Source organism: Hippocampus zosterae, unplaced genomic scaffold (assembly GCF_025434085.1).
Source record: "Hippocampus zosterae strain Florida unplaced genomic scaffold, ASM2543408v3 HiC_scaffold_247, whole genome shotgun sequence".
NCBI classification, from domain to species: Eukaryota; Metazoa; Chordata; class Actinopteri; order Syngnathiformes; family Syngnathidae; genus Hippocampus; species Hippocampus zosterae.
The window spans coordinates 1-14194 of NW_026262829.1; the positions used below are offsets into that span (position 1 = coordinate 1).

Sequence of the window (14194 nt, forward strand, 5' to 3'; positions counted from 1 at the left end):
CCAACCCCAACCCCAACCCCAACCCCAACCCCAACCCCAACCCCAACCCCAACCCCAACCCCAACCCCAACCCCAACCCCAACCCCAACCCCAACCCCAACCCCAACCCAACCCCAACCCCAACCCAACCCCAACCCCAACCCCAACCCCAACCCCAACCCCAACCCCAACCCCAACCCCAACCCCAACCCCAACCCCAACCCCGGCGACCACCACTTCCTTCTGCTGACAGGCCCGCCATATCTCATAGACGATTTCCTTTTCCTGGCGGGACTCTGGTCAAACTTCGCGACGATGGCATCCTCCCTGGTGGACAGCTCAAGCACTTGCTGGTGCTTGTTCTGGTCGACGATCATCTTCCGCCTGCGCTTGCTGCGGTCCATCATCCGGAAATCCTCCTTTTCGCTGGGCTTGATTCGGGCCGGGCCGGGATCGGTCATGTTTGTCCGGTAGTGCCGCTGGGGTGGTTAGGAGGACTCGTCGGCCGAGTCGTCGTCAGCGGGCAGCCCGTTCCTCGCCTCAAACTCGCCAATCTCATCCTGCACCAGGGCCTGCTGCGCAGCCTAACGTTCTTTAAATTCGAAGAGGGTCTTCTACACCGACCTCTTCTTGAACTCCCGATCTCGCATCTCCCGACTCTGACGCTTCAGCTGGTTCAGACGGTGCTCCTAGAAGCCTTTCTCTTCCCACTTGGCGCTAAACTCCTTTTGCTTGCGTAACTTGGTGAGGGCCTCGGCTCGGCCCTCGTCCAGCCTACGCACTTTGTCGAGTTGGGCAGTCGCTAGGAACTCGCGCTCACGGGCGCGGTGTTCCTGACCCTTGCGCTCGAACCCTTCTAGATGCTTGCGCAGGTCGATGTTCTTCTGCGCCTCGTTGGTCTCATTCAGCTTAAGGCGGAAGGCCTCGAGCTTGGCACGGTCGTATTCGGGCTTGTTCTGGGCAGCTTCTTAAGCGGGGGCGAGGGTGGTCTGCCGAGACTTGGGGACTACCCCGCAGACCTTTTAGAGGCGGGTCTTGAGTTGGTAGAGGATGTGGAGGGCGGTTTCGGGCTGGGCCTGCATGAGTTGGTTGGCCACGTTGTGGTTGAAGTTGATGCCCAGCGTCTGTAGGGTCGGAAACAGCAGCTCGTAGTTGCGCAGCCGATGGGTGCGGTCCCGCTGTCCACGAACTACATGAAGTTGAGCTGCTGGTTGTGGCGGGCCAGCAGCTCCCCGAAGAGATACCCGTTGGCGAAGTCTGCCTCAAAGTCCGCCACCTTGCGAGACAGTCCTACCTGATCGTTCAGCCACTTGAAAATCAGCTCTGCCATCAATTAATTTAGCAGCTCAGGATTCATTTATCGAAGAGCTTGTCGATCGCCTTGCCAGGTCCCCTCCGCACTACTCCAGCACCCGTGCGCATTCGGTTCGGTCCACCTCCCCCAGCTCCGCCTCCAGCTGGTCCAGTTCTTGCTTGTACTTTTCGGTGAGCGGCTGAGTCATGGGCTGGGCGACAGGCTGTGTCCACGGCACCTGCGGCGTGCAGGGCCAGTTGGGCCTTGAGCGGGCTAGGACTCGCCCTGAGCCCTGACCTTGGCCAGCTCTAAGGACATTTTCATGAGCTCAGGGTTGGTCAGGTAGGACCTCAAGGAAGGGTTGTCCTGGGTCATCCTGCGAATCATGGGGTTGTTCTCCATCATCCGGCGCATAGTGTCAGGGTCGTTCAGAAGCTCCTCTACTTGGGACATCACACTCGGGTCGTTAAGCATAGCTTACATGTTGCTGGGGTCCGCGATTCCTCGCATGGCCGAGTGGTACTCTGGCATGTGATGCAGTGCGTAACCACCCACGCCCACCGGGCTGTAGCCTTCCTGGCCTGCGTGCATTTCTGGCATCACGAATTTTTGGGCCTCCTGGGGCTTCTTGGCTTTCGAGAGGGTCACGTACACCCGCGTGCCCCGCTCGTAGTCGGTCAGCGAGTCCGAGTCATTCAACAGCCGGCCTTTGTATACCAGGCGCATGGCCAGAAACTCGACCGCAAGCAACTCGCTGACAGCCTCCTTGACAGCCGGCACAGTCAGATCAGTCAGCGCCAGCTCGAACTCTTCCTTCCCGCATTTGAACTCAAGCAACCTTTCTTCCATCATTATAACTCTCTGCGTTCCAACCACTCAAATTTGGCAGTAAACGGAGGAGGTTAAAATTTATTGTCACAGGTAGAGTCCGGAGGTCTATTGTACTGGCTACTTGCAGATTGGGCACACTGGCCGGCGCTGGGCCGTGTTCGCCCAGCACTGGCAGCACAGGATAAAGTGCTTGCATGGGTGCAGCACCAGGTTCCGGGCGCGGGTGGTGCACACGATGCAGGCCTCCTTCTCGTCCACAACTTACGGTGCGTATTCACTGCGCAGTGCGTATTTCAGGACCAGTCTCTACAAGTGCCCGAAAAGGAAGAACACCCCGAGAGCCAGAAAAATCCCGATCTCGGCTTTATTGTTATTGATTTTGCTCTGTAGGCTACTGATTTCGGCATGGTCGGTGCCCAGCAGCCGCACCACCTGCCAGCTGCTTTTCAGGAAGATCAGGCGCATGTTGAACGGAGCTAAAGGCAATTTCAGCTACAGCACCTGGCGGCCTACCTCCATGCCATCCAGGTCTGTGTGCAGCAGGACGCCGGTCAGGTACAAAGGTATCGTTAGTAGGTTCATCCCGACAGCCATCACACGGTCCATGAATTTAGACAGGACGTGGCTCGAACGGTGATACCTAGTTTCTAAAGCCTTACAGTTATCGCCAAGCCCGATGAGGTCAAGCTTGTTTCCTAAGATGGGCTGGGCTTGCCAGCGAAGGTGCTTGCCGGTGGCCATAAATTCCTCGCAGGTGGCTTGCAACAGTCCCAGTTCTTCATCGCCCTTGTGAAAGAAGTCTTTCACGGACCCGATAATCTGAGACCTCGCGAGTGAGATCGGCTTGAGGGGTTTGGCCTTGACGACTATCTCATCGCCCTCGAGAGGGTGATGGGGCGGAGGGCGTATGGTGGTGGAGTTCTGCAGGTGGTTGACTTGCGGACCAGCTAGCAGTAGGTGCGGTAGCGTGCTACAGCAAAAATGAGCATGGCCAGGCCGATATTGATCTCGTCCAGTTCCGGCATTAAAATTAAGAATGGCGGAGTGGAATATCGATCATTTGTCCTTCTTGGTGCGGCCGTAGAACGCGTCCTTCTCGGCGGTGGTCTGGAACCGCCCGTGGCCCATCTTCGAGGACGTGTCGATGAACTTGAGCTCGATCTCTTCGAGGGCCTTGCGGCTGGTGTGGGTGATCAGGGACTTCCGCAGCATCACGATCCTCTTCTTGGGGCCCACACAAGCAGCCCCTTGATCATGATGAAGTCGTCGTTGACGACACCGTAGTGGGGGAACCCGCCCATCGGGGTGATGCTCTTTTCGGTGGGTCGGTCTTGGTCGAGGCGTTGTTCTGGCAGCCCTGCGGACGCCCTGCCCCAGTCTGTAGATCTTCTTGTTGAGCTCGGTCCGGTGGTGGTAGCCCAGCTGCCCCGCCCGGGCGACAGTCCAGGACACCCTCGAAGGATGCCAGGCCCCGATACAGCCGACCTTCCTGTAGCCCCTGTGGGACTTCTTCTGCAGATGCTTAACGCCGAACCGCTTCATGACCCCGCAGAAGCCCTTGCCCTTGGTGACCCCGATGACATCGATGTTCTCGTTGTTAGAGAACACGTTCTCAACCCGGACCTCCTTCTCGAACAGTCCCCGGCGAAGTTGATCTTCTCCTGGGCGTTCTTGCCGCCGTTGATCTGCACCTCGAAGATATGGTTTTTCTTCTGGGAGATTCCGCCCAGCAGAGTGAGCTGGGTGTGGCAGATCGCCCGGATGACGGTGCAGTACTTGGCCATCCTCTTCAGCTGCTTCTCCAGGGTGTCGTCCTTCTTCTCGTTGTACTTCGAGAAGGCCTTCTTCTTGGCGTTGCGCCAGTTCTTGTAGAACCGCCGGAGAGTGTTCTTGTCCAGCTTCTTGGTCCAGACAGTCCCGATCGACCTCAGCCCCCTCGGAGTCTCGATGTATCCGACCAGCCCCACAACCACAATAGGGGGAGTCTCGATGACGGTCACGGCCTCGACGATCTCCTTTTTGAAGGTCTTGGTACCCGGCCGTTCATTCTCTCGGAGGACGTGGGTCATGCCGGCCTTGAAACCTGCGAAGGCAGTCAAGTGAGGAGGCTTGGCTTTCGAGTCCTTAGGGAAGGAGCGGATGCGGCCGCGGTGGTGTTTGGTCCTCCTGCGTGGCTTGAAGCCCAGGTGGCCGTGCCGAGGCAGGGAAAACTTCCTATGGCTCATTATTATTTGTTGAAGGTGGATTCAACTTTCCTTATCAACGTATTTCATGGCTTTTAAACAACCCACCCTCGTTTAGAATGACTATTTTTGGTGGTTTGTTGTTGGCGGCATCGACCGACTTTTTGTTGGCAACTGCCATTCGTTATTCATGGCAGAGAAAATTTATGAAGACAGTCTGGACGCCATGCCCAAAAAAAGTGATCAAGAAAGGGCCCGGCTTCGGACGGCATTTAAAAAGGCTCTCGACAAGCTCAGGTACTCCGACACCTGCGAGCGAGGATTGCTGGAGGTCCAAAGACTCCTAAAACTGCATTGCGAGCCCTTTCATCTGAGCGTCTTCATGGGCTGCATGCGCGAACTAAGACTATCAGACTAGACCCTAGCCAAAGAGAACGAAGCGATAACGATCGCTATGATAGCAGAGACCTTCCAGGCGAGGTTCATCGACCACTCTGACAGCTCGCCTTCGCTAAAAGGGACCGTCAGTAAGGCTTTTGGACTGCTGCTTAGATACTTCAATGACTTGAAATCGTCAGTCCAACAAGCTTGTGCCCGAACGGTCATTGATCTACAAAAATTCTGTTTGCAGGGTTAACCACTTTCCTCCAAGAAGCAGGCGATCTTCGAGCCGCTCGTCCAAGTGATGCTCAACAGTGACAAAGCCTCACAAGCAACAGCCTCTCTGTGCATCCACTAGATGGTCCTCTTCTTTAGGAAGGAGGACAGCGAAATGCTCAAAGAAATATGCCATGAGGTGTGCGGGCTATTCGCGAGGACAGGCGGCGAGTACTATTATCTTACAGAAAGCGTGACCATCCTGGGGGACGCAGGGCTGCTCGCAGAATTCAAATTGGGACCTATCTTGAAATCGATGAACGGCCTGCTGAAGTGCCACGAGCAAAAGGCCTTGCAGCAGTTTAATGGCTATATGGCGAGAGTGGCTGCTTGCGGCTTGCTGGAAAGAATCGCGAGGCATTTGAAAGCCCTGCCCTAAGAGTTGAAAGCCGATGCGAATCGTATCTATGGGCATCTGAAGTGGCTGTCGCATAACCGGATCGTGCAGATTCAGAAGGCTGCTTTAAAAGCGTTTAAAGTCTGGGAGCTTCTCTTCACTGAGGAGGAGATAGCAGAGCTCGAGCAAGTTCGGTACAAGGAGCCGGCTGACCCTGCCACTCAAAAGCGGGCTTCGTCTTTGTAGGAAAAAAGGAAGCAAAGGCGGGTCGCTCGCTCGCAAGAACGAGAGCAGAGGCTCAAGGAACTTGATATTATGCACGAGGACCTTGAGGAGATGATCAGGGGCAAGGGCTGGGGTGCACATTCCAGGGCCAAGAACTTCGTCAGAAGAGGAACCGGCTCTGGAGGCGGTAACGTGGTCGACGGATTTAGCGATGACGTCAAGAACAAGAACTTAAGCTATATCAATCAGTCTAAGGAGCTAAAAGAACTGATTCTGCACGATAAAGCTCACAGCCCCAAAAGGGACAAATTTTAGACTCTCAGAGAAGAAGAAGAATTCGGCCTGGCCCCTGAAAAGGGTGACCAGGCCATGATTCCTAAACGAAGGGTTCCAAAAAAGATTATTCATAAACATGAGGACGAGGAAGACAATGCCATAAAAGTAGTTAAGAAAGAGTCCAATGACCGGCATAACCAAAAAACTGAACAAAGGGAATAGAATAAGCAACTTGCAGTAGAGCCAACAGAGCCTTAAAGGCAGGACAGCAAGAGCGACAAGGCGTGGGTCAACGACATCTACACAGCCCTAAAGCAGGAACTAGGAGTAGGCAGCATTCCAGACTAGAAACAATAGCTGCTCCGAAAGAAATAAGTATTTTCATACATCAAGTCGCAGCTCGCACAGTCCCAGCAAGAACTCCCGGCCCTGCTCGAAAACCACTAGACAAAAGCCAGGATCCGTGAGATCTTGACCCAGACAGCTTCGCAGGGCCAAAAGAAGGCTGAGGAGAAGAGCTTTGATTTGGAGGAGGTCAGAGGTGACCAGGCCATAGCAACTCCTCCTTCTATCAAGCATAGGCACATGCCTTGTGAGGATGGAGGCAAGTCAAAAGGCAGTCATTTGCCTCTGGATGCCGAGGAGTTGGACGGATTACTAGCTAATAACAAGCTGTCGATGATCTCTTCTGACGTACATGATTTGGATCTGCCGAGCGAGGCCATCGAGGTTTCATTCAACTCTGCCGCGAATGAGGATCTGTTCAAAGTGCTCAAAAAGAATGAACCGCCTGGAATTCAAGTCAAGGAAAAGTCTTTTATAGCAAAGGATGATGTAGCCTCATTGGAAACTAGCAAAGAAGGGCAGAAGATTATTTCAAAATAGCAGAAGTTGCTGTATACGCAGCCACAGCCCTAGGAGAAGGACAAACTACCTGGGAAGAAAGAAACCAGGCAGTAGCCGAATGCGAGTGCGAGCCGGGCCACCCGAAATTCCAAAAAAACGGAATCCGACCTCGCCTACTCCCAGTCAATCGAGCTTTCCAGCAGGCCAAAACCCACACCAGCAAGCAAATCCCCGCCTAACAAGTTCGACAGCCTGCATGATGAGCCCATCGACCCCGACGACGAAGTGGAATAAGAAATCCTGGAGTCGATGTAAGTTAACTCAGCCGAACTTAAACGCGACAGGATCCTGAAAAGCGCATCAAGCTAGGACCTGGAGCCCGCCATGCTGTCGATCCCCAAAGCCTACAAAGACGCATCTGAGCCCAAGCCGAAAGAAAGTCCAGTCGCAAAGCAGATAGAAAGGGCGGGCGACCCCAATGAATTTAAGGAGCTGGTCAGAGAGGAAGTAAGCGAGTTGCTGGGAGGGTTGAAGCAGGATTTGTATGATGTCAAGAATTTGGTGGCACAGCTGACCAAAGAAAGGTCTGAAAGCAGGGACAGCAAAGAACCGGTTGAGAAAGAAGCACCGCCCAAGCCGCAGCAGGGGCTCCAGGAGGCCAGATAGACAGCATTGCCGGATTTCAAGTAGATTCCTTCATAGGCTTTAGAGAGGCAGTCGGTCAGGCCTGTCAGGAAATAGCTACCTTTCAAGCCTCAGAGGGGGGCTACACGCCCCCCACCTCTTAAGAAAGGAGGGAGTTGGTCAGCCGACCAGACCTGGCGGCAGGCAATTTCCCTCAGCCAAGAAGGCCGCATGAACGAGGCTTACAACGTAGTGCTAGACAGTGGTGACTAGATCTACCTGCTGCGGCTCTTGTTTATCTACGGCCCGCCGGCCCGTCATCTCACGCCCAGCACCATCCGAAGGTTCACTGCCGCCTTCATGAAGATTTACAGGTCCAACTTTTTCCAGGGGATGATGATTTCGCTGTTTAATGAGGTTCTGGAAATGGGCCCTGCGTTGCTGGAGGAAGGGCTGACCGTGGAGCAGATCCAGGGACTGCTCTGCACCCTGTACGACATGAGTGCCAGCCAGGACCACGGGATCAGCTTCAGAGCAGCCTGCCTCTACAACTCCCTGCAAGAGAGGACCCGCCAATGACGCATCATTAATACTCACATGCCAATGAACTCATGGCTGCCGGGCAGATGCTGCTCGGGCTGGACCTGGATCGCATTGTAGATGATGGCCAGCCCCGTCACCAGCACCATCAAGATGCCGGGTAGGAAGTTGCCTTGCAGACGGTTCACGCAGAACCCTGCGACAAAGGCTGCGCTGAGCAGGATCAAAGGTGTTTGCAATTCGTGTAGCACCCAGGAGAGGGGGCGGTCGTCCTCAAGACTCTATTAGAAGCATTCCAGGACTAAGTAAAGCGGGGCCACGGTGACCCCCGACAGGGCGGTGGCCATCCAGTCGCTGTCGATCTGAAGGGTCTGGGTGTGCAGCTGTGCCACGACGAGCACCAGCAGGGGGCTGACCCACAAGTGTATCCAGAGCGCGGATTGGATCATTTGCAATGCTCATGAAAACAGGGACATCAGCGAGAAGTCCTTCTGCTTGCGGAGGGCCTCGGTGAGCCCGCCGATGATGGTCACCGCCAGCAGCACGCCCGAGCCGGACCCCACTGCCCCCACGAAGTCGGCGCCTACCGACAGCAGGCCCAGCAGCAGGCCGCCCAGGAAGCTGGCCCGGGGGATGTACTTCTTGAGCATTTCTTCGGTGCTGGAGCTGCGGTGGCCAGTCACAAAGTACCCCTCCTCTTTTATCTTCTGGGCGATTTCCTTCGGGCTCTGCTTTGAGAACTTGGTCCAACTGGTCGAGAAGAACGCGCAGGCTGGTGAGCATGGGACTGGCGCCGACGAAGACCACGTAGAAGACGGAGTGCAGAGGACTGAGCAGGATGTCCAGGGCCGAGGCGGGTGGTGAAATCATCCGAAGCAGGCCTGACAACGCGACGATCCTCGACCCCACCACAGCCGTGCTGCCGACCGCGCCTGCCACCGCCGGCACCAACCTGCGCAGCGTCAGCAGGAAGATGAAGGCGTTATGAAGAAGCGCGGTCATCATGGTGATCGGCACTGAAGAAGTGTAGAGCAGAGGCAGTTCGTACTTGTTTTGCATGGAGTGGAGGCTGCTTGACAGGGAGAACTCGATTTTGAGACCTTGGAAGAAGTTGCCGATCAGGAAGACGAGCACGCTGCCGGCTAGGTTGAGAAGGTTGGGAAGGTCTTCGCGGAAAAGGACCCGGTGGATGGCGGCTCCCCACTCGCTGTCGAAGACCACTCCTAGCAGTGCGAAGAAGATACCCTCAGCTTCGAGCCCGCGGGGCCCCTCGACCCTGAGCGGCGAGAACACGCTCCACAGGAGTGCCAGGGTGACATTGATGCTCATGAAGAAGTTGATCCCCGAGCTGCCCAGTCCGTAGCCCTTGACGATCAGGTCGTCCAGGAGGATGACGATGAAAGTGCTGGCCAGCAGCTGCGCCCCGAGGAAGAGCATCGCCCAGGTCGACAGCTGGCTGGGGTCACCGAAAAGCCCGAGGTGCAGGAAGGCGACCGTCTGGAAGAAGGCGGTCAACATCGCCAGGTTCTTGCGGGCGTTGTCGTAGAGGGTGCGTTCTTCGGGGATGCTGAGGTTGACGTGGTAGAGGCGCAGGCGTGCCAGCAACTGAAGGAACATGGTGGCGGTGATCAATGGAGAAATACCGAGCTCCATGAGAGTGCCCCTTCTGGAGGCTAGGATCGGCCGCATGAGTTCAAAGGGATCCGGACCCAGCTCGCTGCTGAGCCCGATCAACCGCATCTGGCTGAACGCCAGGAACGCCACCAGGATAAGCACCAGCCAAATGACCCGGTTGCGCATGTTCACCCGGTTGCCGCTGTCCGGCACCTCAGGAATCAGCCCGAAGCTGGGGGTGACCAGCTTCAGCAGGTAGGGGGTGTCCTGCTCCTTCTTGCCCATTGATATATTAACTTCGCACGTGCTGATCGTATCATCACCCTGCACCTCAGGGATTCCGCTCGAGCAGCTCGATCTCCAGGGGGCTGGCGGGCAGCCGCTGGTGGGGGTCGCGGAGGCGGGCCAGAAGCAGGGGGAAGATGTTGGTCAGGACCAAGCCGGCTACTAAAAAGCCAAGTATTATGTAGGGCGTGGCCTGAGGGTGCAGTCGTGAGATCAACACCCTCCCAGCCCCAGCTGTGCAGTTGTACCCCCCTACTACACAAAAATGGTCGACAAGTAGTCCAGCCTCCGCTGTCGCAAGCTGTTCCTTGCTGAGACTGTAAACCCCTGACTCTATCTGGTCTAGCTTGCTGGCCAGCATGACCTCCAACTTGAGGAAGAGCGATCTTTCGGCCGGCACCTCCACCGCAAACGCAGAGGAGTCGCAGGCCAGCCCGCTGTCCCGGCATGCGCTTAGTATCGCAGCCAAGGACAGCAGCTCGCCGGGCTGGTCGGAAGGGGCAGGCGGATCCGCCCTCGTGAAATGGGCAATGTATAAGAATATCATTTGGAACTGAGACAAGTTGATAATAAGGAATGGAGACGGAAGCAGTGCCTGAGCAGGAGGTCTTGAGGCCTCCGATGTGCAGCCGGCATGGCCGGCCCTGCACGTCCATCTGCAAGGCAGCGAAGTGCAGCTCGGTGTTCATCTGCGAGGAGCGGGAGTGCATTGTCGAGCACATCCACAGCAAGGAGACCTTGAGCGTCTACTTCATCGAGAAGATGATTCGCTAGACCGAGGACCTCCAGGGCTACATCGTCAAGGAGGTGGAGGGCAAGATCCACCAGTACTACGAGAAGGCCTGCGAGCAATTCCAGGAGGTCATCCAACAGCACAAGGAGATGTCGCTGATCCTGCTGGACCGCTTCAAGCACCAGATCACTCTGGAGGAAGAGGACGCAAAGGTCATCTCGAGCATGCGGGGAAACCGGCTGTTCAGCTGCTCCAAGGAGCAGATCCTCAAGGGGTGGGGGCTGCTGTCCAACGCCAGCATCGAAATGACCCGTGACAAGGAGATCGGATTTTTCATCAGGGATATTGAGAAGGGCATCTCCAAATTTGACGACAGCTTCGAGAAGTGCAAGAAGCTGTCCCTCCGCAAGATGTTCGACTTCCAGGGCTCGATCCTCAAGGAGCTGGCCGCCCTCGACATGACCAAGGACGAGTACGACGTGCTCAACGAGCTGCTGTCCGAAAAGGAAATCAACATCCAGAAGTGCAAAGTTATCTTCGACGCCAAGGAAAACGGCTTCTCGGGAAGCAAATTCCACCAGACGTGCAACGGGGTGGCCAACTCGCTGATCATCGTGCGGTCCTCGAACAACCGGCTGTTCGGAGGCTTCACCAGCAAGGGATTCAACAGCAACGGCAACTACGAATCCGACCCTGGGGCGTTCCTCTTTTCGGTGGATTGCAAGACCCGCTGCAACATCTTTTCGAATGAAACCTACGCACTGTACCACAACGGGAGCTACGGGCCGACCTGGGGCGGCAACCACGACCTGTACCTGTCGGACAACTGCGGGTCAAACTCGGACTCGTACTCTCAGCTGGGGTACAGCTACAAGCCAGACGACCCGAACGTGGACCAGTCCTACGCGCTCGCAGGCCAGCGCAACTTCACGGTGACCAACTACCTGGTGCTCCATGAGGAATGATGAAAGCATTTAGACTGGAATCAGTTAGTCATTTTTCAAATGAAGTTTAGGGACGAGGCCATCCCCCTTGTCAGCTATTGTCCCATGGCCCACCGCTACCGGATCCATCCCGAGGCCCTTGAACTGCTTGCGGCTGTGCCCCAGCCCATGGCCGTTGTCTCTGTCGCTGGCTTGTATAGGACTGGCAAAAGCTATCTGCTTAACAAGATGATCCTCAACCGTGCGCAGGGATTTGGAATCGGCCCCACCGTCAACCCCTGTACCAAGGGACTTTGGATCTGGGGCAGGCCGCTGCTCTGCAAAAACGCTGAGGAGGAAACAGTCCATACCCTGGTGATCGACTCCGAGGGTATCGGGGCCTGCGAGGAGGATGCGACCCACGACTGCAAGATTTTCGCACTGACAATGCTGTTGTCTTCAGTGTTCATATACAACTCAGTGGGGGCTATCGACTAGCAATCGATCGAGAACCTCCAGCTGATCGTCAACCTTTCCAAGACGTTGCGAGTGCAGATGGGACATGATCCCTCTGCTTAGGACTTTAGGGCTTTCTTCCCGTCGTTTTGCTGGGTGCTGCGTGACTTTTCTTTAGAATTGGTTACGAAGAAGGGGCAGACCCTAACCAGCCGGGAATATCTGGAGCGTGCTCTGGAACCGACCAAGACAGGCGAGGAAAAAAATAAAGTTCGAGAGTCAATCATAAGTTATTTTCCCAGCCGAGACTGCGTGACGTTCGTGAGACCAGTCCTCTAGTAGCGTGAGTTGCAAAGGCTCGACTCCCTGGACTTTTCCGAACTAAGGGCGGAATTCCTGGAGCAGACTATAACCTTCCGGCGACAATTGCTCAACAAAATAAGAGTCAAACAGCTTCACGGCAAGAGATTGACCGGCGGCCAGCTTGGCGAGCTGGCTCAAGGATTTCTGGAGGGAATCAATTCGGGGACTATTCCGGTCATCGAAAATGCATGGAATAATATCTGCAGGAAGGAGTGCGAAAACTCGTTGGCGAGGTCGCTTGATTTGATGGAGGCCGAGGCTTTGGCACTCGAAAAGCGGTGGCCGATGGGCGATTAGGACTTTAGAATAGCCGAGATGGCATTCAAAAAGGGGTGCCTCGATGCCTTTAAGAAGCAGACCATGGACAACCCCTTTTTCTAGGAATACGCCAAGGAGTTAAAGTGCAGACTATCCAAAAAATCACAGTCCCTGCGGATAGCCAACGACCAGCAAGTCACCAGTGCCTGCCAGCAGCAGATGAAAGCCGATTTCGGTGGTTTTGACAAGCGGTTGAAGAGCGGCGAGTTTGCTGACGCTGAGGATTTGATTAAGGCCCTGAGAGGAGTGCATGACAATTTCGGGAGGAAGAGTGTCGTGAAGGCCGTGAGCTGCAGGGTGTTCATACTGTAGCAGCTGTACCAGCGGGCCATCCAAGGCATGGAGGTGCTCAGTCGCAGACTCACTGCGGAGAAGAGTCATTTGCAGATCGCGAGGGACGAGCAGTAGCGGAAAGGCATCTTGCAGGCCAGAGAACTGCAGGAGACCCTGGCTCGAGAGAGAGAGCAGGCGAAGACCCGCCTCCAAATTATGACAAAGACCAAAAACGAATCAGAAGAAGAACTACATTCCTTGACCGCCAGGTATCAAGACCTGCAGCGGGAGGCGACGGCCACCCGTCTCTCTCTGGAGAAAAAACATGCCTAGGAAATATCAGGAAAAGTGCAGAACCTGAACTCTTTAAGGTCTGAACTTGCGGATAGGCAGCAGAAGCAGGGGCAGTTGGAGCTGGACAAAAGCGAGTTGGAGGCCGAGCTCGAGAGGCTGAAAGGAAGTTTGAGACAAAGGGAAGGGCAGTTCGAGGCTGAAAGCCAGGAGTTCAAGCGCAGGGAGCAAGTCGTCCGCATGCAGCTGGAGGACATGGAAAGAGAAGGTTCTTAGGCGAGAATTGCCTTGGAGGAGCAGACCAGACAGTAACGCAAATAACTCAAGAAGCAGCTTTCAAGCAGCCAGGCTGCCGAATAGGCACTATCACGGCAGCTGGCTGACTTGCAGGCCACCGTGCAAGTCAGTCTCGAACGATAGAAAGAAAAAGAGGCAGCGCATTAGCAAGAGCTGGCCACCCTTCAAAGGACTTTGAACTAGAAAGAAAACTTTTGGAAGGGAAATTTACAGAGGCAAGAGGATCAGGCGCAGCGCGAGCTGGATGAGGCATTGATCCGAGCTAAGAGGCAGTTTGAGGAAGAGGCTGATCGGTTGACGATCACCGGAAAGAGCAGGGAGTCGGAGCTGCAGACCAAAGCTGCTCAGCTTGCTCAAGAAATCGAGCTTAGGAAGTAAGCAGAGATTTAGTTGCAGCAAGGCTTGCAAGCCAGTGAGTCAAGGCTGCAGGAATGCCTGGCTTTTCTGGACTAGAAGGAGAGGCAGATCAAGAGCCTGACTGCGATTTACAACTAGCGAAACGACCAGCTGTCCGAGGATCTGGGAGTCCAGACCGCGTAAGTCGAGCGCTTGAAAGGGTAGGCTGAGGCCATGCGAGATGAACTTGAGAAGGAGCGGGAAAGGGCGGCTGATCTAACCGACCGAAACGAGGGCTTGCTAGAGCAGCTGAGATAAGGAGAACGCAGCAAGACCTCGCTGGCGGACGAACTGCGGGAGAAATACCAGGAGGCCGTCTCCGCCTTCTAGCAGGAGCAGGAACAGCTGCGCCTGACCCACAAGGCAGAGCTTACGGACTTGAAAGACCAGTGCGAGGCAGAATTGCTGCACCATCGCAACATGGCGGCCATCTAGAAAGAGGCCTTGGAAAAG

At 55.4% G+C, this 14194-nt stretch overlaps 1 protein-coding gene across 1 annotated transcript; it reads right to left on the reverse strand.

Moving 5' to 3' along the window:
• Positions 1–3160: 3160 nt before the first annotated feature.
• Positions 3161–4329, reverse strand: LOC127594771 (ribosomal protein L3-like). The gene is given in 5 exon segments (XM_052056534.1): positions 3161–3340; positions 3343–3428; positions 3431–3466; positions 3469–3741; positions 3744–4329. Coding segments are annotated over 5 exon segments (1161 nt in total).
• Positions 4330–14194: the final 9865 nt, after the last annotated feature.